Source organism: Calidris pugnax, unplaced genomic scaffold (genome assembly GCF_001431845.1).
Source record: "Calidris pugnax isolate Ruff unplaced genomic scaffold, ASM143184v1 scaffold38, whole genome shotgun sequence".
In the NCBI taxonomy this organism is placed as follows: domain Eukaryota; kingdom Metazoa; phylum Chordata; class Aves; order Charadriiformes; family Scolopacidae; genus Calidris; species Calidris pugnax.
In genome coordinates, this window is record NW_015090995.1 from 540663 (window position 1) to 567188 (window position 26526).

Here is a 26526-nt window from a genome sequence, read left to right on the forward strand (position 1 = left end):
CGCCCGCCGCAGCCAAAGAAAGAGACAATGGCGGCGCCTTAGCCCCGGCCTGGCCGCTGCCCGCCTCCCCGCCCCGCGCCGACCGCAGCGGATGCGCGCCTCGCCTCAGGCCCCGGGGGGAGCCTAGCGGGGCCCCGGCCCCCGCCGCCGCCGCCGCTTCTCCTCCTTCTCCTCCTCCCGCTGCTGCAGCGGGCGCGGCAGCTCGGGGCGCCGCGCTCCCCTCAGCCCCGCGGCGGCCATGGCCACCGAGCTGGAGCCGCCGGCGGCCGGAGCGGTGTCGGGCGCGGCGCCGCTGGAGGCGGAGGAGGATGAGGAGCACTGGCTGTACGGGGGTAGGTACCGCCTCAGGCCTCGCCCCGGGCCGGGGGAGGGGGGGGGGGTTAAGGCGAAGCAATCGGCCGCCCCCCCGGCATCTCCCCCGGCCCCGCCTGAGGGGGTGGCGGCGGGGGGTCCCCTCCCGGCCCGGTGTGCGGGCCCAGCCGCTGCGGGAGGCCATGGGGAGGGGTCGGGCGCTTTATCTGCCTTTTTACGGGGGGTGGGTTATTGTCCTTCTCACCACAGCACCGTGGGGCAAAGGGGGTAACGGGACGCTGGGTTATGAGTTCCGTTTCCTAATTACCCTGATGTTATTAGTCGGCTGGATGCGGGGGAACCCCGCGGGAACAGGGCAGCGGGGGGTGTGTCTGGGGAAAGCACCGGGCTCTGCTTAAGCCTCTTTGTCCTCGTAGAGTTTCCAGCTGAATTCTTCTGAGCACTTCTGTGTGTCTCGTACAGAAAGCCTTTCACGGCTGGTTTCAGGTCCTTCTGTGATGTTTGCCTTTACTCTCTCTGCTCCGGGACCTGGGATGTCTATTGACTTTTATTCGGTGTCAGTGGGGTGAGACTTTGCTTCCCCAGAGAGGTCTTGTTTGTTGGCTTCTTTTGAGTTGGTTTTTTTTTTTTTTAAGTTGCTCTATTTCTGGTTGAGCTTTATTGAGAACATTGGGGTTACAGTGCCTCGGCACTGCGAGGTGTTTCTGTAGCTGTAAGGCACTTGGAGCTTAAATTTAACTTTTTTTTTTTTTCTTTCACTTGAATAACTTATTATTACTGTTTTTGCAGATGACACCACTGGTAAGCAAGAAGATGGACCAATTTCTGGGTAAGTCCAGAGACTGTTTATTCTTTATAACTATATATTCTTCAGAGAAGACCATGCCGTGTTGAGCGCAGCTTCAGGAGTGCTCTACAGAATCACAGAATGACATGGGGTTGGAAGGGACCTCTGGAGATCATCCAGTCCAACCCCCCACCCACAGGAGGTCCCACAGGAACGTGTCCAGGCGGGGTTGAATGTCTCCAGAGAAGGAGACTCCACCACCTCCCTGGGCAGCCTCTGCCAGGGCTCTGCCACCCTCAAAGTGAAGAAGCTCCTCCTCATGTTTAGATGGAACTTCTTACATTCAAGTTTGTGCCCATTTCCTCTTGTCCTGTCCCTGGGCACCACTGAAAAAAGCCTGGCCCCATCTTCCTGACACCCACCCTTCAAGTATTTATAGGTGTTGATCAGATCCCCCCTCAGCCTTCTCTTCTCCAGACTAAACAGACCCAAGTCCCTCAGCCTCTCCTCAGCAGAGAGATGCACCAGGGCCCTCATCATCTATGTAGCCCTCTGCTGTCCCCTCTCCTGTCCTCCTGGAACTGGGGAGCCCAGAACTGGTCCCAGTGCTCCAGCTGGGGCCTCCCCAGGGCAGAGCAGAGGGGCAGGATGACCTCCCTCCACCTGCTGGTCTCCAAAAACTAGGGCCGGGACCAGCAGCCTGGCCTTTTCCCATCCCATGGGTTCATCCCCAGCCGCCATGTCGGGGCTGGCACAGCATTGATGGATTCGGAAACTGAACTGGATCAGTCAACTGACAGGACTCAAAACCAGCTTTTAAACCTCATTTTCCCCCTCCCTGACAACGGACAACTCAATGACCAGTTTTCCTTTCTGTGTCTGCCCTTGCTCCTAACTCCCCTGTATTTGTAGCGATGTGTTTTGCACTCTCAGCAGAAATGTTACCTGTTTGCCATGTTCAAATATAACATGCTTTTTATAAGACTTCATCTTCACTGGACTTCTGTGTGCTCAGCACCTTCAAAAGTTCAGTTTGATGTTTATTGTCCTTTAAGGTCCTTGTGAATTCAGTATCTGGAATTTCTGAGATTGTTACGGATGCTGTTCTTCTGTAGTAAGTGTCCTGTGCTCAGGGAATATGAAAACTTGTTCAAAACAAGTTTTAGGCAGAATTGATAAATTGTTACCTAAAAACATCAAACGAACTTTGTGAGAAGGAACAACTTTTAGCTTAGACAGAAATTTGTCCCATCCCTGGAGGGGTTCAAGGCCAGGCTGGACAGGGTCTTTGAGCAACCTGGTGTGGTGGGAGGTGTCCCCAGGGCAGGGGGTGGCACTGGATGGTCTTCAAGGTCCCTTCCAACCCAAACCATTCTGTGATTCTGTGAAATTTACTGCTGACTTACATAAATCTCATGTTCCTTGTCACTTTCATCTGAATGTGACGTTACTTTACAAGCAGGACTAAAAATCTAAATTTCCAGCAGCTGTCTCAAATCACTGCGAGATGTGTGAAGTTTTGCTGCTTATGCTCGCTCTCCTTTTCCTATTTTTTTTTTAATTTTCCCTCTTGATTTTTTTCCCTCTTCTTTGTTGCACAACGGGAATCTTCCTGGCTGAAGAGCTGTGGGGTGTTTTAAGAGAAATGACTCTTTGTTTGCTGTGGTGTGGACGCCTGCTGTTCCAGGGATGTGCTGCTGCCCTGTCCACAGTGTCTGTCTCTCCCCACGCAGCAGAAATCAGCAGCCTAAAGGATGCATTAAATGCCCCCAGCCTGTGCAGGATGTTGCTAGTCAACGATTCACAGGGTTCTGTTGCCATTCTGGGGAAGTTCAAGAGCTGTGACATTTTTTTTGCGTGGGGATGATGGCTGCAGAGCTGGGATTGTTCATTCCTGGGAAGCAGGCAGGGTAGGGAGAGGCTGTTGGGAAGCAAATGTTTATTTGAACTCCCGGTTCATAAATTTTAATGCACACCCACAGCTACTTCATGTGACTTGAAGCTGAAGGTAATACTTGTCACTCTGCCTTAATAGTTCAGTCATCTTGGATTCTTGAGAAAATTCTGGGGTCGAGGTCAATGTTGAGAGTTGCGTGGATTTGGCAAACAAAATGCACGGAGTCTTGGAGCCATCTGGGAGGTTTTCTCCAGTGGCGTATCTGGTCCTTGTGTCACAGCCTGTGTCTGCAGCTTTGAAGTACTTTTAGGGGCTGATTTTTCCCTTTGACATCCTGGTGCTTCTTATAACTTGGAGTGTCTTCAGCTGTCACCCCAGGAACTTGAAAAGCGGGACCTGCGCTTCCTTGGCTTGGTGGTTGAATTTCTTTTGTGTATGAGGCTTTTCTGATGTGGGAGCTTCAGAAGCTGCTCAAATTGTTCTTGTTTGTTTGTTCTTTTATGCTCAGGAGCTGCTGAGCTTCTGAGTTGCGTTAGGTGATCTTTTGGCTGACTTGTTTGGTGTCTCCTGCTGCCTCTGGAATGGCTTTAATCTGGCCAGTGTTTGGATTCTGTTAGGTGTTACCTGTGTTTCTTTTGAAGATAATCTTCTGGATGTTTGTTATCCAACATGGGGTTTTTAATTAATAGTCAACGTCTCCACAAAGTACTGGTGGGGAACTGGGCTGCCTGGACAGTTCTAATTGTCTCTGTTGTAAAGCCAGAATTATTTTGAAGTACCACTAGGTCTTACCTACAACATCAAAGAAAAATGCTCTTTCTTTGCATTTTAGTTTTGTAACACTTGGCGTGCTCTTTTCTAGCACGTGCCTTCCAATTTGACTTTCTTGCTTGGCTAATGTAATAAACAATGTTAATGTATGTACAGCCTCTTTAATTGGAGGCAAATCTGAGCCTAACCATTGTTGCATTAGGACTAATTTGTAATGAATGAGAAGATTGGGTGGATAATTATCTGTCTTCTGTGAAATTTACCTACTCGTTTATGTAAGCTATTTGTAGAAACACTAAAATCCCTTTTTCCTTAATTTCTATGGGACAAATGCCCTTAACTGCTTACTAAACATAGATATAATTATTAGCATCCTTAAGGAGAAGGTGAAGCTTTGCTTATTGTGCTCTTATTCCTATCAGTTGTGACTGTGCTGAGCCAAAGGTGGAAGCTGTTGGAGCTGCCACATCTGTATTCTCTGCTGAGGGGTGTCTGGCTGCAGCCACTCTGTCTCCTGGGCTCTTTGGAAGAGCTAAACCCCTTCTTTCCTACAAAATCAAAGCCAAACAGGGATGATTAACTTCTTGTCATAGAGTTGAGCTCACTATCAGCAGAATAAACACACCACCTGAATAAAGCCATTATATGAAAGTCACCTGGATGAGCGCTTAAAACTGTTTATGGCTTAACCTCTCTGTTGGGCTTGTCCCCTTTCTTTTATTTGTCGTGCTTACCAGACATGCAGAATCTTCTCATCCTCTGCAAGATGCTCCTCAGGAGAACCGGCCGGTCAGCAACGAAGACCGAGAGATGTCACAACACGTAGGTGTTCCTCTGCAGATGGTAGCCCTAGTTATTTTTGTGCTTCTCGATACTCGCGGATAAAAAGATGTAAGTGTAAAGATGCCTCTGATGCTGTGGTCTGGCAGAAAAAGCAGAACCTGATGTTACCTCCAGCTCAATATTTAGTATGACTTCTGGAGGGTCAGTGAAATGTGGGAAACACTGGGGTAGAAAGCCCAAAGTGCTGGGAATCAGTTTTGATTCAGCCTCAGGCCTCACAGAATGCAATCCGGTGGCTCAGCGCTGAAGGCGGAGGAGGAGACTTCTTTTTCCACCCCCTTTTCCTCGGGTCATCTTGATGGGTTTATTTTCTGCCTCTGTGGTATGTCAAGAGGGCTCACACGGAGTTTGACAAACCCGTGTACCGTGGAAAAGGAGGGAGGGTGAGGAACACCTTCCTCCTGCCCTTTTGTGAGGTGTTAATTCAGCTCCTGCAGCCCCAGCTGCGCTGTTGGGTGCCTGGGAGATGTCCTTTGCTTTTTCAGCCCGGCAGTGATGCTGTGCTGGGTCTGATCTGCAGCTGGAAACTTCTTCAGTGAAGTTAAGTGATTGGGGACTGTGTTAAATAAGCCAAGCTGAGCTCCTCAGCACCTTCCTGCCACAAAGGTTGTGGTAAGAGAATATTAACTCCAAGGTTCCTAGGTGAAGCCCGGTGAATATATTTTTGGTGATTTTTTGCTTGTGACTGCACACTTTCACCTGGGCCTGTGAAGGAGATGTGTCAGAAAAGCCCTTGCTCTTTCAGAAGGAGTAGGGGAGAGGAACTGTGAGACACAATGAAATTCCTAGAGCCGAGCTAAACCTTCCCCACTTTCAGGAATCTTACCCCAATTTTCATGTAGGGTCACTTCTGCAAAGGACAGAGCAGTTTCTCTGTGGGTCGTGTCCTTTTATGCTGAAGGCTGGTTATTTCCATGGTTTTTGCCTCCAGAGACAACTTTGTGCCATAGAAAGCTATGTTTTTCTATCAGAATCATCCTTTCCAATAGTCCTTCATCATAAAGCTTTGTAAGATTTGGCTTAGTGTCCTGGGGAATTGATCAGTTTTCTGTATTAATGAGCTCCCGTGTGCTTTTATTGTTGCCAGGCCCTTCCAAGTGGTGAAGATGATGAAGATGACAGTGATAGCGACAGCGATGACGACGACGTGAAAGTTACAATCGGCAACATCAAAACGGGAGCACCGTCCTACATGTACGTGTCGCTGATTATGGTGTCAGTTTTTGATCCCAGGTAGCTCTAGGGCTTTAATTGGGATGGAAGGTGGTGATGAGAGCTCTCTGTCTTCTGGGAGTAACAGCTGGAAAACCAGGATGGGATCAGAAGCTGGTGGGTAGCTCTGTCCCGCAATTGCTTGTTGGAGAATCCTTCTATAAAATAGGAATGATAATTCATGGATCTGCTGTTGGACAATTAACCAAATAATTACCGTGCTTCATCAGGCAAAGTCAAGGGTGGGAAGTTACATTTAACTTATCATCTGTGAAAACTTCAAGAACCACAAATTTGTATTGATGAGAATTTGCATAAGCAGTGAATTAACTAATTTCCAACTGTCTGATTTTTTTCACGATTCAGAAATGGTGAGGCTGGATTTGTCAACCAGGAAATTACCTCACTGACTTAAAAGTCTACCTAATTTGCATTGAATAAAAAAATAAGACAGCGTTTTTGTGTGCTGCTGGCAGCCTTCCTCGTAAGGAAATGACTTGCATGTGCTTTGCAGCATACTCCAATTTTTCCACTTCATGGATAACTTCCTTCTCTTGTTGGAGGGGTGGTTGCAGCCTGATGAATTACTCAGAGTAGCGGTGCTCCATCCCTTAACTGCTTCCTAGATTTTTGCAGACAAATTTGCTTCTTTTACCTTTCCCTTCCCATCCTGTGATCCCTGTGCAGCTCTGATTTCCATGTTGTTCACTTCCATTTAAATACTGAGTCCGTTCCTGGGCAGAACGGTAACAACCACTCTTGGAATAACCTTTCCCTCCGTGTTCAAGTCGATCCCCTTGTGTTGTGCTGTTGGCCAGATAGTACATTTGCTGCGTTTCTGCAGGGCTAGAGATGAAATCTCACTTTTAAGATGTTGAGACTTAGAGAGGCCCAAGGGAACTAAGCATCTGCTGAAGGATGTCAAGGCTTGAATCTGTTTTGCATGTAAATCTTCAACTGAAGTGATTTCTTCCAATACCAACGTAGTGATTCTTTTCCATGTAGGGGAACTCCTATGAATCTAAACTTAAAAACGGGTAGAGGCTATGGAGCGTCTGCTTCAGGTATTGCTCTTCTTTTTATCCTTTGCCTTTTGTAGGATTTCACTGATTGTGGCACTGGCAGCTGGAGCAGCTGCAAATGTTGGTCTCTGGAAGAATAATAAAACTAGTGCATAATATTTAAACTAGGAATAGTAAGTGCATTTCCTAAGGATAAGTGCTCCTAGGACAGTCTGAGAGCCCAGGGTGCAATGGAATGATTTAATTACTAATTGCCGATTATAATTCTATTTAAACTAGAAAGAAATACATTGGTTACTACTTTTAAAGTAAAAAAAATAAATAAAATAGTGTTTCTAAACTATGTTGTTGCACTGGAGCCAAACCATCTACATATCCTGGAGAAGAACTTTACCTGTATGGTCAGTGCCTGGAGCTACTTGTGGTGTGAGATCCTTAAAGAAACAAACTCTGGCCTTGAGTATCAGCGATGGGTATTTCTGCAGGTGACATTTTCCCCATCGTTCACGTTAGTTTATGCTGTATATTGAGACTGGGCTTCTCTCCTTTCTCATATGTAGGACTGTCCTGTCATGGGCTTCATATACTTCCTGCCATTAATTTCTTTATGCAAATGATTTATCTTCCGATTGAGAAAATAAGAACAAATTCCCCTTGAAGATTCTGTACCCGACAGATTTTTCTGCCTCCAGTTAGTACATGGGCTGCTTAAGACTGATCCCGAAAAAGTCTCTTGTTCTGAGAAAACGTGTGTGTCTTGGGAGCGAAAAATAAATATTTTGCCTGGGGAGAAAAAGAATTATTTATTTTTTTAAATTTGGGGTAAATTTCATGCATGCTCTAATAATTGACTCCATTCGGCTGTAGTACTAATCTGGGTTGAAATTGCTTCTCTGCTGTTCAACTGCAAATGCTTAATACTCTCACAATTTATTTATAGAGTGACTGAAGTCATTTTTATTAAAAACTTGATTGTGGTTACCTACACGCTGTAAGGCCAGCAGTGAATTCACAGTAGCGCTTTAGTTTTGACTGGAATAATTTGCTCAGCAAATCAGTGGATTAAAGGCATTGCATTAAAGGGAGTAACGGTTTCTCTCTCTCTCCAAAGCCAAGTTGCAGCCCAAAGGTATTGACTTAGATGCCGCAGGGAATATAAATGGATTGCCTGTTATAGAAGTGGATTTAGATTCATTTGAAGACAAACCGTGGAGGAAACCAGGTGGGGCCTCACAGTTTCTTGTGGTAAATATTTTCTACACTTTTAATTGTCTCTTTTTTTTATTTTCACACGTCATTTCTGTCCATGTATTGCTGCCAGGGAACAGGGAAGTCAGAGCAAGGCGTGTTGTTCAGCCTCTGATGGACACTCAGTGACATTTACTGACTGCTCAAGCCATGCTTCTGTCCATTCTGTCCCCCGCTGCATCACTGGGAGGGAACAGTCCTCATTTCATTTTCTGGACAATATTATCCGGGCTGTCCAGAGAAACACTGTGTTATGCAGCAGTTTTTAATATGTATGTGGTCTCTTTTGACTTCCTCATTAGTTAGCATTAGGGAGATTTCCACTTAGAAGCAACTCGTGCATGACAGCTGCAGGATGCTACAAATAGATGTCTGGGTTTCATCTGAATTTGATAGAAAAAATAAATGAAGGAACCAAAAAGATCCAAATTTTTGCTGTGCTACTCATAAAACATGCCATGACGGAATGTTAACTGAAGCAAAAAATCCACTTACCTCTTCTCAGAAATAGTTCTTCTCCCCGACAGCCCCTGTACTTCTATTTATCTTTCAGAAATATGGCTGTGCTATGTCCGTAGTGCTTTTATAAGGCTGTCTGATGTGTTTTCAGTATCTCTTGCCCACCCGAAAGGAAGGGCATTGGAGTACAGAAGAGTGCTCCCAGCTCCATTGATGTGTCGTCGTATCCCACCAGCACCAAAGCACTAGAAATAGAATCACAGAAATATAGAACATAATGAAAATTGAGGCCTTTCTTCTGCGGGGGATTTCCCATTGATTGTGAAGTGAGAAGGAGGGGCTTAGGAAAAAAGTGAGTTAGAAGGAAAACAATGAAAAGAAAATCAGAGATAAAACTTGGAAGTAATCATGGTGGCATCCCTGGACCAAAATGAAGGCAACTAGCCCTAAAACAGTGTCGAGGTAGGGACAGAGGGAAGATGTCTGCAGAAGTGTGGCCTCTAAGTTTATTTGATTGGCAAGTAGCTTGTTACTCAACAGCCTTTTGGGTGTATGTCCTTTAGAGCTAATCATTCAGCAAGTTGGTATCTCTCTTAATGAGTGAGAGGAAGAAGAAATATGGTGTGGAGGAACTGATAGAGGCCTGAAATATATGCGGATAAAATAGATATGTAAATGTCATGTTGCTGAGTCTGTGTTGGGGAAATTTGCATATTTGGGTGGTACAACAGGAAGAGCTGCCTGCCCAGAAGATAAACTTAAACCTCACTGTAGACATCCAAGCTCAGCATGGTCAAAGTGTTTTGCTTTGCCCTCCTGGATCAGCTCCTTGTTTTAGAATTGTCCTGTCTGGGAACATCTTTGCGAGGGGGGTGTTTGAGGGACACCTCAGCAGGGCTGGGAGATGCTTCCTGATGGAGTTAGTTGTAGCTAAGCTTGTCCCTCTGCAGCTCTGTTTTCTTGGCAAGCAGTTTGTGGCCACCTCTCTTACTCAGAAGGGCTTATGCTGAATTGGCATGTTTCACAGAAGACTGTCAAAGTGAGATAGCAATCTCAGAAGGCTGTAGTTCAGATCGTGACTGAACTGTAATTTCTTGTGTAGTCTGAGATGTATAAATAAAAAAACTTCCATTGTAGCCCTGTTTCACAAAATGGGAAAGTCCCAGAATCTCTTCCCAAAGCAGCAGAGGCAGTGATGGTGGGGAGCAGAACATGTTGGCTTGGTTCCACCAAGAAGAAGGGTCTGTGGTGCCATCCCATTTTCGTGGTGGTAGCTGGAAGTGTCTTTCCTGCACCCTCCCCAACACTCAACTCATCTGGAAAATTGCAAGAAACTATTCTGAAAAAATCTGCAGCCATCTCTGCTGTGGCACAGAGGCTTCTGACAGAATGAAACGGGGAGGAAGCCCAGCTCTCTTAAAAGATTTTTGTTTTCTTAACTATTTAAGTAGATAAAGGAGAATTTGAGAAAGCAAGTCTGCTGGAATCCCTGTGTTAACTTCTACTCCCTTTGCCAGGTGCTGATCTTTCTGATTACTTCAATTATGGATTCAATGAAGAAACATGGAAAGCCTATTGTGAAAAGCAGCGACGGCTTCAGCTGGGACTGGATCCCGCGCCGCCCATCAGCACTGAGAACAAGATCACGGTGCGTGACGCGTTACTCCTGCATGTGGCCACAGTAAAACTGGGACTCGTTTTTGTAATGATGAGAGTGTAAGAGCAGAAGATACCTTAATATTTAACTGTTCTGTGTTCCTTTTGGTGATGAGAAATATGAAAATGTATCTTTAAAGATTAAATCTTTCTGCTAAAAATCTTTTCTGTATGGAACGAACAGTGCCGGCTGCCTGTGAGGTTTGAACCACTACATTAGCCAGACTTCAGTGAATTCCCAGTTGACGTTGAGGCTCCCCAGGTGTAGGGGTGCCTGGGTGGAAGGTCCTGTGGACGTGAGAGGCGTAGAGAGGAGCTGGGGCTCCGTGGCTGTTTTGCTTGTTGCAATTGTGTGGCCGCCTCTTGTGTTTGGAGACTTCTTTGGTCATCAACCTTTGCAGAAGCCCATCAGGTGGCAACAGCTGTTAAATCGGAATTTCACCTAAAGAGTCAATACAACAAGTATTAATATTTTCAGTTTTGACTTGAGGGAAATGTGAAAAAGGATAAGAGGTTATTAAACTTCTGGAGTTCTAAGGGGAGGCAGTGGACAGCAGGCTGAGGCTGCAATAGCCAGCTAGTTTACACAACTGCCTGCCACCTTGACTGAAGAATAGGTTGGTCATTTGCAGGAGCCCTGTGATTGTTCCTCAAGGGGAGAGGAAAGAGAGGAGCCCTTTTCCTTTGCTGAGGGTTAGTCTCTGATGGTACATTCAGTTGAAAGTAAGGGCATTAACCCTGTGTGTGATATATCACCTTCCGTAGGTTCAGCAAGGAAGAACAGGAAACGCTGAAAAAGAAGTGGAAAACAACATCATCAAAACAGAATTCAAAACCGATTTCTTGGCTCTGGTGGGAGGACGCATGAAGGCTGGGCCTCCACCCAATAGGTAAGAGATGAGGCAGACACAGACCTGGGTGCACCATGGTCTCTGCAGGGGCAGCTGGGATCCACCTGGGCCACATCTGAGTTCCCTCAAGCCTGAAGCAGAAGAAGCTTTTAGACTTTACAGGAAACTATTGTGGTCATTCATTAACTGTTGTCTTCAGCTGCCATTTACCTCTCCTTAGTGGTATCTTCAGGATAGTGGTGCACAGGGAGGGAAACCTCTATCCCAGCTGAAAGGACACGTCTCTGGGAGTAGAAAAAACAGGGCAAATCCCTCCACTTTGAGGGCTTACGTTGCTGGCTGCTTGTGCTTACTTGGCTGCTTCTTACTCCCACGATGTTAATCTTTGCCTCTTTAAATTGAAGTGGATTATAGGTTTGGCAGCTGATAAGAGGAGCTATTGGTTTCTGAAGCTGTATGCTACGCTGCTTGATGTGTGCTAATTAGTAATTTTCTCCAATGAGAGAGGATCCACAAGGCTGGACAAAGCAAAACAATTGAGTCATTTTGATTGGCAGCCTCTGCTGGGAAAAAGGCTTTGACCTTAGGAGGGGGATGGGTTGCAGAAATCAGTCTCACTTTGAGAAGAGAATCCACTATATCCTTCAAGCATAAGTGTTAAAGCTCGACTTAGTCTGTTTGCATTTAAACACTTCACTGTCAATTCTGTCCCCTTTTGTAGTGCCATCAAATCAGGCAGGTTCATTTCCAGCTGTTATATGTGTATCTCATGAGATTTTTTGAAAATTTACACCACTGCAGATAAGCTGGTGTTGCTGCAGCAGAGCTTTAGGTCAGGACCAGAACCAAGTATCTTCGTGCACCGCAGCAGCGTTAAACCATGGGCTTGGCACTGAGTTGTGAGCAGATACCAGTGAAAAAACTTTATCTCCCCAACTAGCCAGCATTTTTATATCCACTTTGTCTAAATTTCCTTCTGAGATAGGGAATTCTGCAGTCCAACTTGGGAAAGTGCTGACATTTTTCTGCCCTAACTGCAGGAAAACATGTCTGAGGCCATATTTACACAAGTCAATTGTTGCATGAATATAGGAGGGGGAATTCTTAAACCTCAGCTGCAGGTGCTTCTCTCTCTCACAAACCTTTACTTGTGATGACCTTACAATGAGGTTCTATAAAAATGTTCTTCCCCTAAGAGTGACCTGGGTATGGAGATAAAAGAACATGGAAAATTGTAGGTTCTGTGGCTGGTTTCCACTGGTGCATAGACAGCACTGTTTCTTGGCTACAGGAATGTATTTATTTTTTTTTCAAGGAGTTAGCCTTGATTCCATTGAGGGCAGCAGCAAAACTTTTGACTTCAACAGGTACAGAGTGGACCCCAGGGAGGTCAGCTAGAAAGTGTCTGAGAATCCAATTTGTAAAGAACTTCAGTGGTATCAGGAACACCTGGAAGATTGGACAAAAAGTAGGAAAAACTCTGGGCTGATAATATTTATCAGGAGGAGCCTTTAATGTTCTCTGCTTTCTCCAAGCCTGATCTGGGAATGACTACTGAAATCTGGAGAGTGAGTAAAGGATCAGAGTGTGTAATCCGTGTTATTACACTTGTATGGGGTCATTTTTTGGATCGTGTTTCTGGGTGTTCAGAGAGACCTAATTGCTCAAAAGCAAAAAAGGCTGCCTCATTCACCTCTTGTCCAATTTGAGTGCTGCCTCTAGAGATATTTCCCTGGTGGAAAAGAATGCACAAAAGAAATCTGTGTAATAGTGGGGAAAACTTCTCCTTTTAATGTCTTTGAGCCTAAAAAGATGCATCTGCTTTGTACCAGGAAGCTGGGTGGGACAATTGATGTGATCGGTGGCCAGGCAGGCACAATCAGGAGAGTAGAAGGAAGACGTCGCGATAAGCACGCCTCTGAGGAAAACCCAATTCAGGTGAATGTTTTGTGTAGTCTTGATGAATTTCTCATTTTTATTGCACTTCTAGTGAACCCTGAGCAAGTGCCTGTGCGTTCCTGACCCCTCGTGTCCCTGTTTCTGTCTGCAAAGCAGTAGGTAGTTTATCAACCCCTGTCTAGGCAGGTGCATGTGTCGTTCCCTTCTGCAGATTGAATTAATTTCTGTGTTAAAAGCTTTCTCTTGCTGGGATGTAGGGTCTGTCCTTTGAAGACTGGCCTTCCCAGCTGAGTGATAACGCTCAAGTTCCTTTTCTCCTCACCTCTTCCAAAGTATTCCTTGCAATGCATAGCAGGGAGGCTCTTAAATGGATTATTCCCTTCCCTCCACTGTCAGGTGGGAATCTCCAGTTCTGCAGTGGAGGACTTTTACCTGGGGCTTGTGTTTCTCTTTACTTGGAAGTAACATTTAGTCTAAGCATCGTTAGATGCAGCCCACACTTCAGGCTTAAGGTGGGCCTGTGCTACTGCATCTTGTCCCTTAAAAGAAATAACAGCTTGGGCTTCAAAACTGGGCTCAGTTCTGATCTTGCATCTCCAGTATAGCCATAATGTTCTGGTTGGCCTCTAGGTAGGAAGGTGCTGCCTGTAGGGTTTGAGGACCATCTGCTGAGAACTCTCTCTTAACCTCCTCCCAACAACTCCTCACTCACAAAAAAAAAACCCAAATGTGGAACCTTTCCCTTGTATAGATGCAATTCCTGGTCTTGTTTTTACATGTGTTTTCATTGTGTACTTTTTTTTTTAAGTGGTCAGTTTTCCAAATTTTGCCAACAATGGCCCAAAAAAAGAATTGTCCTAAGAGAAAGAATTTGCTGGGAAATGGTAGTGTTCCTCCTGCTTACCAGCATTGATACCTGTATTTCCAGGACATTCTGGTGTCTCTGCACATCGATCATTCCTTCAGCACCAGCGGGTGCCTGACCTGCTTTTGTCAGACAGATGGGAATCTGCTCTTCCTTTCACCTACGTGGACACAATCTAGAGCAGAATTTGGCCTCTTGCTGCCCTGAGGAAAGATAAATTGGGTTAAAAACAAAAAAAGCTAAGCATATTTTTCTTGTTGAAGATGGGAAGTTGGACTAGGCGACCTTTAAAGGTCCCTTCCAACCCAAACTATTCTATGATTGCGTTGATCAACCAACCTTCCTCCCCAAAAGATGTTATCCCCTGGCTACAGCGTAGCCTGGTCTTTCCAGGTATCGCAGTGCTGCTTTTTTGGGTCATGTGCTCCCTTTATGCCAGCACAGTGAGGTCCTACCTACAGGAGCAAGGAGATTAAAATGCTCTCTTCTTGTTCCTCTGCCTTCTAAGGTCCTTGGAGACCACGGAAGTAAGCCACAACCCCCCCAGCAGCCCCAGCAGCCATCACAGCCCCAACAGCCACCTCAACAGCAGCCGTTTGCACCACCAGCAGGCCCACCGCCTCCCCCGCTCGCTGGGCCACCTCCACCACACTTCCTCCACCCTCCTCCACCAGTTACTTCTGTTCCACCTCCCCTGCATCCTCCAGGTATGTGTTCACACGGCGACATGGGGCGGGCTGAGGCTGCAAGTTAGGATGTCCCAGGCTTGGAGCAAATCAGAGTTTTAAGCATTAAATATTAGGAGGGGACAGTTGAGCAATCAGGTTACAGGTCTTAGACCTGGCCAGTCTTTGGTCAGTGACTCCACCAGCCCCTGGGATATTTGCCCTTGAATACTTAAAAAATGGCAGCTGTTCCTTGGGGAAAAAAAAAAAACAGCCCTCTAGGCTTTGTTTCCATGGGAGAGCCTTTGGGTGGTACCGATCCATTTGCTTTATTGAGAAATGTAAAGAAATGGGTTCCTGCTTATCAGTGGAGGAGGCTGAGAAGGTGGGAATTGCTGTCCTGTGTGGGGTCAGAGGGCTCTGTAGTTCAGGGGCCTGTCTGGCTGTGAATGATTCCAAATGTTTCACTGGCGATGCTGGAATTGGCAGTTCTGCAACAGCAGCTCTAACAAACAACTTTCCTCCTAATCCAGGTCAGTTCTTAGTTGGTTTATGCCTTGAAATACCAATTTGTATCTTTCTATGTTTGTTTCTGTGCATTTTATTGTGCCAGCTGCCACCGCAGGATGATGCAGGATGAGCTTACTGCTCCTAGGAGAGCCTAGTGCCCAGCACAGACAATACAGCAGTGCTTCATTTTAAAAGCAAAGTACAAATAATACAAATGAGGTCTTTACCGTGCGTTTCTGACCATCGGGTGTAGTGAGCCCTCAGCATTGGCAAGTTTGTGTGCCATTATCAATAACCAGATGGGTTAGTATTGTGCTGAGAGCGCTTGGCACTTGAGAAGACACTCTCAAGATAAGTCCTGTCCTTTGTCTCTGTAGTTACAGACTGAGCCCTGAAACTATTGAGATATTGGAGCTCAAATTTCTCATTATTTTTTGTCTCGAGCACCACAATACAGAAAAGTTTCACTGTCTCTTCTGTGCCTGTCATAACCCGGTTTCCACCAAGTTTCTTAATGCATCTGAGATGTGGAGGCCAGTAGTAACCTTCCTGAGCGCCGGGCAATATGGGGCAAACTGGTGGAAGAACAAAGAAATTTGTAACTGAAAAAGCCAAATATTTGTATTTATGCAGCATTTTCCAGGGGGCACAGGGTCATTTTTCTGCTGACCCTTTTCAGTGCAAGTTCCCAGACATACAGGCCATGGCATGACACGTTTTTCTGTCTTCACTTCCTACTAAGTCTGCACATCTTCTGCTCCAGCCTGAGTCATGTCTGTGCCCCTGTTGCTTCTGGCTTAAATAGTGCATCGAGGTTGAAATGAAGGCCATGCTCTGGGCAAAAAGTTTTAAAAATACCCAGCCAACAATAAACCAGCCAAAGGACTCGCTGGCGTCTGCAGCAGGTTCTCATCTCCAGCTCCTTCAGTTGTTCTAAAGGCCAAATCAGTTGTTTGTGTGTTGACACTTGGACAAAGGAATGTTTAAAATTATAATATAAAGAGATTATCATTTGAGAAAATGATAAAGCCTGTAGGCTAGTTACTGTGCAGTAGCACCAATGTTTCTGCTGGTCTGTTTGCTCAAATATGTGAAAATTATTCAAAATTGTGCTTTTAGGTGTAGCTTGAGGAACAGAGATGACGTGCTTTGCCTGTTGTCCTCACTTGTTTTCCTTCCTTATTTCCCCAGGTCTGCCACCACCCGGTCCTATTCCAGGTAGGTGGCAACTTGCTCTTAGATCCTGAACACACAAGTGGCCCTGTCTGAGCACTTGGATGAAGTAACACGAGAGAGGGTGACACCGAGACCCATTTTAGAGCACAGTTAAATTAAAGGCTAATAGACTCCAATGCAGCATTGAACTGTAGCTGCTTATCTTCTATCCTGGACCTAAGTAATAATCCCTAGGGCTCCTTAATACTCTGGTTTTGTCTCTGAAGACCAATCTAGGAAGTGAAATGCAGAACTTCAGACAGGAAAAGCCACTTAGTTAATTTGAAATGGTTTAGTTCTTGTTACGGCGTTTGCACAGCAAAAGTCTGAGTGACAAATTGGTATTTTGTACAGGAATTAGGCGTGTGGGACTGAGCAGAACAAATGCCATTTCCGTCAGAAGCCTTTGCTGCCTGGTGTGCAGTAGAGATGGTGAATACTAATAAATATAACAACCAATCTGGTGCAAATTTAAGAACCCACTAATTCAGAGCTACCATAAAACTGAGTTTCCTCGAGCTGTAACTTTTCTTTCTTCTACCTTATTGGAAGATCTTAGGAAAAGGAGGGGAAAAAAGCATCTAAGAGACATGTCCCCCAAGTTGTTTGCAGAATAGATCTCCAGTAGCTGAGCTGGAGGCTTCAGGCTACCCCTTTCTAGCAGTGAGGCACATCTAGGGAGGGGTTCTCCTCACCCATTTCAGGTGTTCACAATAAGAGCTGATGAATTGTCCCCCCACTGGCTTGAAAAGGAACCTTTTTATGTGAAGGCAGGCCGTTGGGTGGTTGGTCTGTTCTTGTAGAATTGGCCTGTAGAAATAAAGGCTGCTTATAGTTATGGATACAAGTTTCAGATGTTCCCTTGGGAGCGATCAGCACCTCCTCACTCTCAGGTTGGTGAAGGTTGAGGACTGTGGCTTCCAAGGCTTATGTCACTTCTGGAAGCGGCCTTCATAAACTTCTGCTTAATTCTGCTTTCTTGAAGATGCTGCCTTGTGATTTCGGATAACAGCTCTTCATGGGTTTCAGACTGGGCCCATTTTTGAAGTGTCAGACCTGTCAGACAGCTCTCTCTGCCTCAGGGTCTTCTCAGGATTTTTAAATCTATATGTGTTCAGAAATTGGCTTTCTTTAAAAACAACCAAAACCAAGTGAATTCTATGTTACATGCTTTGTAAGAGACAAAGCTACTCGTGTTAATCAATGGAGCAATTAAAATAGCTGCAATGCATCTGCATCCCAAGAATCAGACTTTTCTGTCTTCCACGGGACTGTAAGGGTTAATGTTTACTCCTTAATGAATCTTCTGTTTCAGATGAATAACCCACAATAGAAGGTAGTTCTTCCTTTGTTTTTCTTCCCATCCCCCTACAGAACTAACACAGCTGTAGGGTTTTAATTTCGGTAGGAGATACAGCCCTGAAGGAAAATTATTCCTTCTCAAATAGGGCCTTGTTTAGGGTAAAAAGATGCGTTAACAGCTTTTAACTGTAATCAGCGACGAAGCCTTCTTCCTCAGGCTGTGAGGTCTTGGTGATGACTTCTGTTTCTGTGTCTAGGACTGTTCCCGCCACCTCTGGCACCACCACCAGCTCTCCTCATTCCAACCTTGGATGGGTAAGACCACGTCTGGGCTGAGCCATGGGTACAGCTCCTCCAGCAGGAGGAGAAGAGGACAAAAATCAGTGCTTGTAATTCTCAGTTTGGTCTGGGGTGGGGGGTGAGAGCAGAGTCCGTAGGGAACGCTCTGTGCGTTCACCTCCGTTCCTGAGTCATGGCACAGGAGGGAGTCACTGAAACCCCAGGTTTCCCTTGAGGATGTTCCATGGACCTTCAGAAAAATTTGGGTAAATGCTACAAAGGGTCATTGCTGTTGGTAACTTGCATCCTTTTCTCTCTCTCCAAAGCCAGCCAGCCAGCTACAATAACAGGCAGCCTCCTCCTTTTGGCTACAACTCTGCAGGTGAGCACCAAAGATGTTCCCTGGTGTTTGGCAGTTCAGGCTTTTCTTAAGCTGATGGACATCAACTCCAGGGTCTCACTTGTGCCCCAAACTGTCCCAGTCATGGACAGACACACTGAGTTTGGCTACACCATGAAGTGCTTGGAAAGCTGAATGGTTTGCTGCAATGGTGAATGCAAGTCTGTAGTGGATTGTGGGTTTTGGTGCAACAGAGCAGCTTCCTCACATGCTTCCTCACATTCCTATGCTTGTTTGCACAACCATCAGCTTCGCATCTCCCTGAGCTCTTCCATGCCATCATCTCCCACTTCATCATCTCCCTTGCCTACGGGCACGTGTTGGAGGCCTCTTTCTCCTTTGGTTTTGTAATGGAAGAGGCAGTACCAGAATTTCAGCACGTTTCCTTCCCTGTTGCCACCCTTTTGGCAGTGCCCGTGTCCTCTCCCATTTCCTGAGTGACCAGTGGCACGTCCTTGCTGTGCTGAGCAGGTGACACGCAGGAGGTGTTGGTGGAGTGGGTGGCATGAGGCCATCCTGAGAAACAGGAGCCTCCAGTGCTGTTGTATCCACAGCTTCTCAGCAGCTGGTCCTGTTTTGGGAGGTGGCCTCGCTGGTCCAGCTGAGCAGGCCCCAGCAGGCCAGCAGCAGGATGGGGAAGTGCTGGTGGCTCTGGGCTCCTCAGGTGGAGCCTTCATTCAAAACTGGTGTCGCTGGCCCTCCCCAGCTGCCACCTTGGGTGAGAAGGTGAGAAGTGAGACCTTGTAAGGTGGCCAAGAGCCCTGGGCTAATTAAACTCAGCTGGCTCAACTCAAAGGTGCCTGCAGCACCCTCTGAGCTCAGATGGCCTGGGGCGATGGATTAGAACTTTTCTGAGTGGAGACCTCATGGCACATCCTAGAGAGCAAGATCTGGGGGCGAGCGCAGTCCTCGCAGTGCTGTGCAGTGGAAGGGGTGGGGGAGATTTAGCAGCAATGTCTGTAAATGTCTGATCTCACTTGGATCTTCCTCGGGGAAAAGGTGTTGACACGTCCTTAGCAAACTGCTGAAAGTGAGAAGGGAGAGTGAGGAGAGGAGGGAGCTGGGCCATGGCTGTCTCCTGGGACTCAGTGGGACCTCCAGGGGGGATCTTTGGAAAGGGAGGGGCAGAGAGGATGCCGTGAATGCTTCAGATGAACAAGGATTCTGTTCTCCCCCTGCAGATTCAGGTTTCATCAGCTACCCACCCATCTCCACGTCCCACACGCCCTGGGTGACGACGGTGGACAAAGGCACGAGCAGTTCCAGCAGCAGCCATTGGGAATACTCGGGCTCGAGGCGCGAGAGGGAGCGGGATCGGGAGCGGGATCGGGAGCGGGAGAGAGACAGAGACCGCACTCCCACCACCAGTGAATACAACAAGTGAGTGCTGGTTTTCAGCAGAAATTACAGATTACACCAGTTCAATTTTCTGAAATGTCTGGGGAAGAGACACTTTGGATCGATAACTAGAGGACAAACTAGGAGCCAGTGTTACTGACTGATTTCCTGTGCCTGGTTTTTTGTTTAAATCCAGCAGAACCAGTTACACTTGCTCTCCCACCTGTAAGGTGAGGCGGGTAAATGAAACAGCCCCTCTCTGTTTACTTGGTATTTCACAGCTCAGTGCGAAGTTGGCCATAGAAGCTGCTGCTTCTTGTCATCTAAATGCAACTGTCAGATCAAAGGACAAACCACCCGTGCTTTGCTCTGCTCTCCTGTGGAGGCTTTCAGGGCAAGGAGTGTCGTTCCCCAGGAGTCAGCCAGGAAATGTAGATCCTTAACCAGGCGTTTCTGTGAGTGGTGCTGGAGACAACCACCTTGTCATCTCAGGCGGCAGCGATGCTGGGAGCATGTGGCAAAGGAGGCTTCCAGCCTCCCAGCGTTGGTCTAGAGAGCTAAAGTGGAGGCTTGGCTGCAAAGAGTCTTTCTAAACCCATCACTTTTGTGTTCTGTCACAGGCAGCGTCTGTGTTTTACAGGCTTCAGGCTCAGAAATACCAATAGTTGTTAAAAACATGATCAGAATGCACATTCCTGGCAGAGAGGTGCTCCCTGCTGGGGAACTTCCTGGCCCAGGGACTGAGCAAAGGCGGCAATGCTTTCCTAACCTTTTGTTGTTGTTGTTTCCCTCTCCCCATTTTTTTCTTTACAAACTTGGGTTGGGAGGGGGAGGAACAAGAAGACAAACTTGTTACAGTTTGAAGAGCAGGGACTCCCACAGTTCCTGAGCAGGTTCATGTCCCAGCCAAGCCCTGCCGTCAGCAGGTCCCGAGCGCATTGTTGGCATTGCTGGGCGCTTTGGAGCGTGCTGACCTCTCCCATCCCGGAGTCAGGCTTGGCACAGTCCTTTGGAGCCCTCCCAGATGTTTGATACTGGACATTTATCTGTCTGACTCGCTTCCGTGAGCGTTAGGACCATATTTCAAACTTCCTTTCTCTCAAGAGTCTGAATATTTGTTTCCCACAGTGGGATTTGTTAACCCTTTAGGTTTTGGCTTCCTGAAGTTGAGTGAGGTGAGATGTAGAGGGAAGGGGGAGCGTGGGTTCTATCTGAATTTGGGCTACATCATGCCTTGAGCAGATAGTGAGGTGTAGGCAGAAAGACCATGTCAGCCATCCTCACAATTGGAGTTTTTGAACTTATGGGGAAGAAAATAGTCCCTTAGTCGAACTCACACAGAAGAATTACAGCTCATCTGGGACAATAGTGCTGTGAGGGAAAACCCAGCACCAGGGGAGGCAGAACGATGAGAGCAGCGTGTTTCGGTTGGTTTTGAACGCTGTAACTGGATATCTTGGACATATTCCAGAAGGAATCCCCGAGACATTGGCCACCTGCCTGCTGCTGAGGTACTCCCTCGGCAAATCCGGAGAACAAATTTTGTAACCCCTTTGCCTTGAGAGGGCAGGAGAAAGCCACGGTATTGGACTGCCTGGGCTTGTGAGCTGTGTGATAAGCAAGTGGAAAAAGCTCTTTGACTGTGTTAGAGACTGGGATTGGGCTGCAGCTTGGGTTTGATGATTGGCAGCGGCATCTTATAGGTTTTTTCAGGAGCATCACGAATACCTCAGCCTGCTGGTAGAGTAAGAGGTGGCAGATTTTGTTGGGGAGGATGGGACTGTACACTCCTGTAGAGATGGCTCCTGCCGTTTCAGGTCCACGAGTGGTGTGTTCCTCTGCCTCACCCCTCCTTTCTCTTCTTCTTCAGTGACGACGAGCGCTACCGCTACTACAGCCGGGAGCGCAGCTACGACTTCGAGCGGGACTATCGCCGGAGCAGGGACCGCAGCAGGGAGCGGGAGGATCGACACCGAGAGCGCAGGCACAGAGACAAGGAGGAGAGCAGCAAGCATAAGTCCTCCAGGCGGTAAGGGCTGCGTAGGGCTGAACTGGGCTGGTGATGGGAACACAAGAAGGTTGGTGTTCTCAGACTGAACTGTCGCCCTGGGTCATTCTGGCTTCCTGTGACCTGCTGGTGTCCTGAGATGTGACACACAGGCAGAGAAGGTGCTCTCGGGCATGTGCTCAGGCAGGAGGCAGAGCTGTCAGCGATAGGGAGAGGAGTCCTCGGTGTCTGTAAGCTCTCGGTGAGGCAGGAGCTGGCAGGACGTGGAATCACTGCCAACACAACTGCAGCACTGACTGATGGAGGAGAGGGTAACCTGTGCTAAACGTCACCTCAGAACAGCAGAGCTCCCACTGCTCCAAAAGTACACACAAAGCAAAATGTAAAACCATAGCGGAAGCATCAGCTTTCAGGATTGTGTGTTCTGTGCAGAAGAGAAGATCTTTCTCCAGCCTGTCACCTGAAATTCCCTCCTGGAGCAGGAGACTTGAGCGCTGCACGATGAGAGCTCTGTGCCCAGTGCTCCTCATAGTGAGGTTGGTGACGATGTGGACACAGGTTGAATGCTTTTGGAGCAGAGCAGGATGTCCTAAAATCCCAGCTTTTCTGGAGAAAGTGTATTTGCTACAGCTGATCTGCCTGTGAGAGCATTCTTCTAGCAAAGTCTTGTCTGGTCTCTGCTCTGAGGCACTGCTCAGTTGCTGTGCCAGTTTGTGCCAGTTTACAGCCTGGTAATGACTTGAGCAGACCTGCTCTTCTATTTTTTGGTGCTTCAACTTCCTTCTTTTAGATAAAATTCATGTCAGCTCTGTAGGTAATTACCCTTATTTTGAAATTGCTATCAGAACAACTCCCACGCAGTGACTGGAGGCAAAAGGCTGTTCTCATCCATAGGAGATGAATAAGTTGTCAGGAAAGGAGCAGTTGCTGAAAGGTTGGGACCAAAGTGATGGGAAGAAAGACCATCATGAAAATTGAATGTAAAACAAAGCTTATACCAGACTAACAAGCCAATAGCTTTAAGGGTTATTTCTCAGCTTCCTCTACTCGGAACTGAAATCTGATGTCAGATACTCAGCTGCATGACCAGGATGGAACTCACCAAAGCAGTGGCAGGCTCTGCTGGGGAGCTCCATTTACAAACTGGGTCCTGCACGAGGTGGGAGCGTGGTCACTTCTCTGCTCCCGAAACCACCCAGTGATGCTCTCTGTCTTGCTCAAAGCATTGAGATGGGAAGTGTTCGTCAGCTAAAGCACGGGGAGGAACACTTTTTGGTTAAGGTCACTCCAAGTGCATATCGGAGTCCCCGCTGGAGGTGATTTGAGCCTCTTCAAGGCACTTGCAGGAAGATGAAAGGGCTTTGTTGTAGTTTCCAGTTCACGGCAAATTGACCAGTCTGAAGGAAGTCACTGACGCTCCTTTAAATATTAAAGGACAGTGCGTTGTTCAAGCAGAAACCACTGTCACGTTGGTGTCCACAAGGTGGCTGAAGAAATGCTGAGGAGAGGCAGCAGCCTTTTTTTTTTTTTTTTTTTTCTCTTCCTTTTAATGACTATGAAACCATTTATTATACAAGTCAGAAAATTACTCGAAGCCAGGAGCTTTTCAGCCAGGGCTTCAGTGGTTCGGCCAGTCAGGTGTCTCTGCTGCTAAACTGGTATTCTAGCTGCGGGGAGAATTTGGCTCTACACCCAACTCTGTCCCCACTGGTGGAGCTGAGTGTCTGCTGGGTGACCCTACCTCCTCCTGTGAGGAGTTTAATCTCCTTTTTCCTGTGCTCTGTGCTGTGTTTTAATTCTGCCACCTTCACAGCACAGTCAGCTCTAGGGAGCTCGCTTGGGTTTCAGCCTGCGAGGAGAAATAATTCCATGTTTGAGGAGCAGCAGAAAATTCCCTCCCAAGAGGGACCAAGAGCCAGAGAGAGGAAAAACCAGAGGTTCCATCTTCCCACTGTCCCCGATGGGAGACAGAGGCGGATCTTGGGGTGTGTGGGTTGTGTCAGGGTCAGGGGTGCAGGGCTCAGGGGCATCCACAGCCTCATCAGAGCTACTTCTGGCTGGGATTTCTCCCACGTCACAGAAATCCTGTCTAACCATCCACATCAGCCCAGCTGCTTCTGGAAAACCGTTCTGGGTGAGGAGATGGAGAAGTTCTAAAGCACAAAGCCAGTGAAGTCCCAGGTCATTTATGAGTAAGCAGAAGCAGAAACAGAATCTGCCTCCCATTAGGAAAGCCACGTTTCCCTAGCTACACTGATTCCTTTCTTGCCTCTAGCCCAGGGGTTTCCCCAAGGTGTCCAGAGAACTCTCAGACACCTCTCAGATTTAGGACTCCCTTCTCTCAGCAGGCTCAGTGCTTCACATCAAAGCTTTTGAGGTGTGTCAGAGTTGTTAGAGCTCCCTTGGGGAGTGGGCAGGACCCAGAGATGTTGTCTGTAAGGACTATCCAAACCCCCTTTTTCCAGCAGTCTGTACAGTGTGCTCTCTGCCCGGGCCCTGTGCTGATGCAGCCACCTCCAGGGGTTTGTGTGACCTGCCCTTGGTTCAGCCACACATGGTATCAGAGATGAAGAAGAGGAAGCCTTTTGATGGCTCCAGGATGCCCACAGCACGTCTGATCTGTCTCCTGTTTGCTCTAGATCAAAGCACTCTGTCCCCACACGTGCCGTGGAGTCACCATGGGGGGGTCTCTCCTGGGGCAGCACCGTGCTGATGCGGGCTCTGATGGAACTGTCTTCTCCCCCTTTTCTTGCCCAACACAGCAAACAGCACGAGAGCGAGGAGGGGGAGAGCCACCGGCGTCACAAGCACAAAAAGAACAAGCGAAGCAAAGAGGAGAAGGAGGCCAGCGAGGACGGTGCCCCGGAGGGAGAGGAGCAGGATGCCAAGGAGTAACCTCCAGCAGCCCACGGGAGGAACTCACTCCTTTTGAGCCAGCGTGGCCATGGGTGATGGGTTTTTTTTGGGGGGGGAGGGGGATTTTGTTTATTTTTATTTTTTCCAAGGGAAGAGAGGCTGACTCTGGGAGAGCAGTGAAGCATGTGGCAGTGGTTTGAGAGATGAAGCTGCACGTGCAGTTAAACTTCTTTTTTTTGGGGGGTTTGTTTTTTTTTTTTTGATACGAGACAAACTACAGCAGTACTAGTATCCACAGCACTGAGCTACTCATACACATCCCTAGGGAGAACTTTGTTGTATCAGATCCTATGGTTTCTGATGGAAGATGGCTTCAGCTGAAACTAACGCATTTAGGTAATAGTTTTTGTCTATTTTTTTTGTCATCATCATTCCTTTTTTTGAGAAATAGGACAGTAAGTGTGACTTGAAATTTATTGTCCAAAGAAAAGTGTGGTTTAGATCCCGAGCGCCAGCTTAGAGCCTGGCTTCTAGTAGTGAAAAGTCTCAGCCCCAAATAAATTCCTGTATAGCTACAAGAAATAATCTTCTGATGCCTCGGTGGCCAGGCAGCAGCACGTGAGGAGGAACAGCTTTTCCTGGTGGGTCACGAGATCCTGCTTTGGTCTGAGGGCTTTGAGGAGCCACCACGTGTGTTCACACAGGGTGTGCAGAGACTTCAAACATAGCTTTTTTTTTTTATCCATCACAAAAATAGTTGCGTTGTATATTCCTCCTCTAAGTGGGAAATCAGTGGAAGACCCATAGTAAGAGCATGAGTTTCTCTTGAATTAGTTTTGACTTAACTATTTTATTTTATTATTATTTTTTTTTTTACTAAGAGTTGAGCTGAATAATCCAGCCCAGTAGAGAATGTGAAGTCCCTTCTAGCAGTTTGCCCTCATGGGGTTGGCTTATTTCTACTTGGTTATCACCGACACTCCTGTGCAATGCATTCCTTCCCCTTAGAGCTCACAATAAATTCAGTCAAATTCCAGAGTTTGCTTGGACTTAGTGTCAGTTGGGGAGGGTGGCAACAGAGATATTTCCGGGTGGGAAGAGGGGAAATCATTTTGAGGGGTTTTGGTATGTCTAGTCCTTCAGATATACTGCATTTCTGTTTATGTGAGCCCACAAGCATCTCATTTTTAAGTATCTTCCACTACTTTGACTTGTTATTTAAAACTGTCTTAAATCTTTGCCCTAAAATCATATGGTTCTGAGATCTTACATGGGGTTTGCTTTTGTGGTTTGTTTTTTTTTTTTTGCATTGTAATCTTGCAAGTTTGTCACGTGAAGCTTAGAACCTTAGAGACTTGAGCCAGTACAGCACTATGGTAACAGTTTATATGCCATCACGGTGCATTTCATGACTCAGTAACTGCAAAACCTGTTGGGGAGAAGAAAAATAAGTGGGGATTTTGTTTGTTTTTTGGTTTTAATGTAGCGCTTTCAAGGTGCTTTGGGTTCATGGGAAAGGTGTGTGCTGTGGGGAGGTGTGTGGCTGAACCAGAGCTGAAGGGCAGGGCCTGGAATCAGCCTTGGGAGCGTTCCTCCCTCTGCAGCCCTCCAGGGCTCAGGGGCACGGCATCTCTGGCTGCAGGAATCCCAGCGGAGCGAGGGGAGACCTCCCCGACCTTCTCCCGGGGTCAGGGTGGTGGGTTTGGGCTGCGATGGCCCAACAGCTTTCAGGAACTTGGGATGAACTTTCAGGAACTTGGGATGAAGGTGCTTTTATCCAGTTGTGGCTCGGTGTCGGCGGAGGAGAAACCACTTCAAAACTGGTGAGGAGGATTCAAGAGCACTTTGGTACGTGTCCCCTGGAAGCACACAGGTCTGCAGCACGATTGTACAAGTGCCACGGCCAGAGCAGGGACTTGTTCCCCTGACGTGGGAGAGGGGCCACACATCCTTCCTGGGTCTCCACAGAGAGCCTGTAATTCTGTAATTACGAAATCTGGTATTTTATTTTTTTTCCAGAACATGAGCTCTGAAATGGCCAGGGCAGCTGGCACCAAAGGAAGGCCAGGCAGAGCCCCCAAGAGCAGTCTGAGCAGTTTTTTTGTCTTGAACTGGGGGAAAATGCTGGCAA

General features: G+C 47.2%; 1 protein-coding gene across 1 annotated transcript; it reads left to right on the plus strand.

Moving 5' to 3' along the window:
- The first annotated feature begins 6 nt into the window (after nucleotides 1–6).
- LOC106895626 (pre-mRNA 3'-end-processing factor FIP1-like) lies at nucleotides 7–25664 on the plus strand. The gene is made up of 16 exons (XM_014955153.1): nucleotides 7–332; nucleotides 1102–1141; nucleotides 4505–4589; nucleotides 5698–5804; nucleotides 6828–6886; nucleotides 7956–8066; nucleotides 10069–10199; nucleotides 10973–11097; nucleotides 12891–12996; nucleotides 14331–14529; nucleotides 16189–16215; nucleotides 17772–17829; nucleotides 18120–18175; nucleotides 19375–19573; nucleotides 21402–21560; nucleotides 24302–25664. The coding sequence occupies exons 1-16, from the start codon at nucleotides 239–241 to the stop codon at nucleotides 24432–24434; spliced, it is 1689 nt and encodes a 562-aa protein (XP_014810639.1). The 5' UTR covers nucleotides 7–238; the 3' UTR covers nucleotides 24435–25664.
- The last annotated feature ends 862 nt before the right edge of the window (nucleotides 25665–26526 follow it).

What these genes read in the sequence shown, in the direction of transcription:
- LOC106895626 (XM_014955153.1), top strand. Translation starts at nt 239, where the DNA reads ATGGCCACCGAGCTGGAGCCGCCGGCGGCCGGAGCGGTGTCGGGCGCG. An exon ending in ACCGAGAGATGTCACAACAC is followed by an intron (nt 4,590 to 5,697) that starts GTAGGTGTTCCT and finishes TATTGTTGCCAG; the next exon opens with GCCCTTCCAAGTGGTGAAGA. An exon ending in TTTTGGCTACAACTCTGCAG is followed by an intron (nt 18,176 to 19,374) that starts GTGAGCACCAAA and finishes CTCCCCCTGCAG; the next exon opens with ATTCAGGTTTCATCAGCTAC.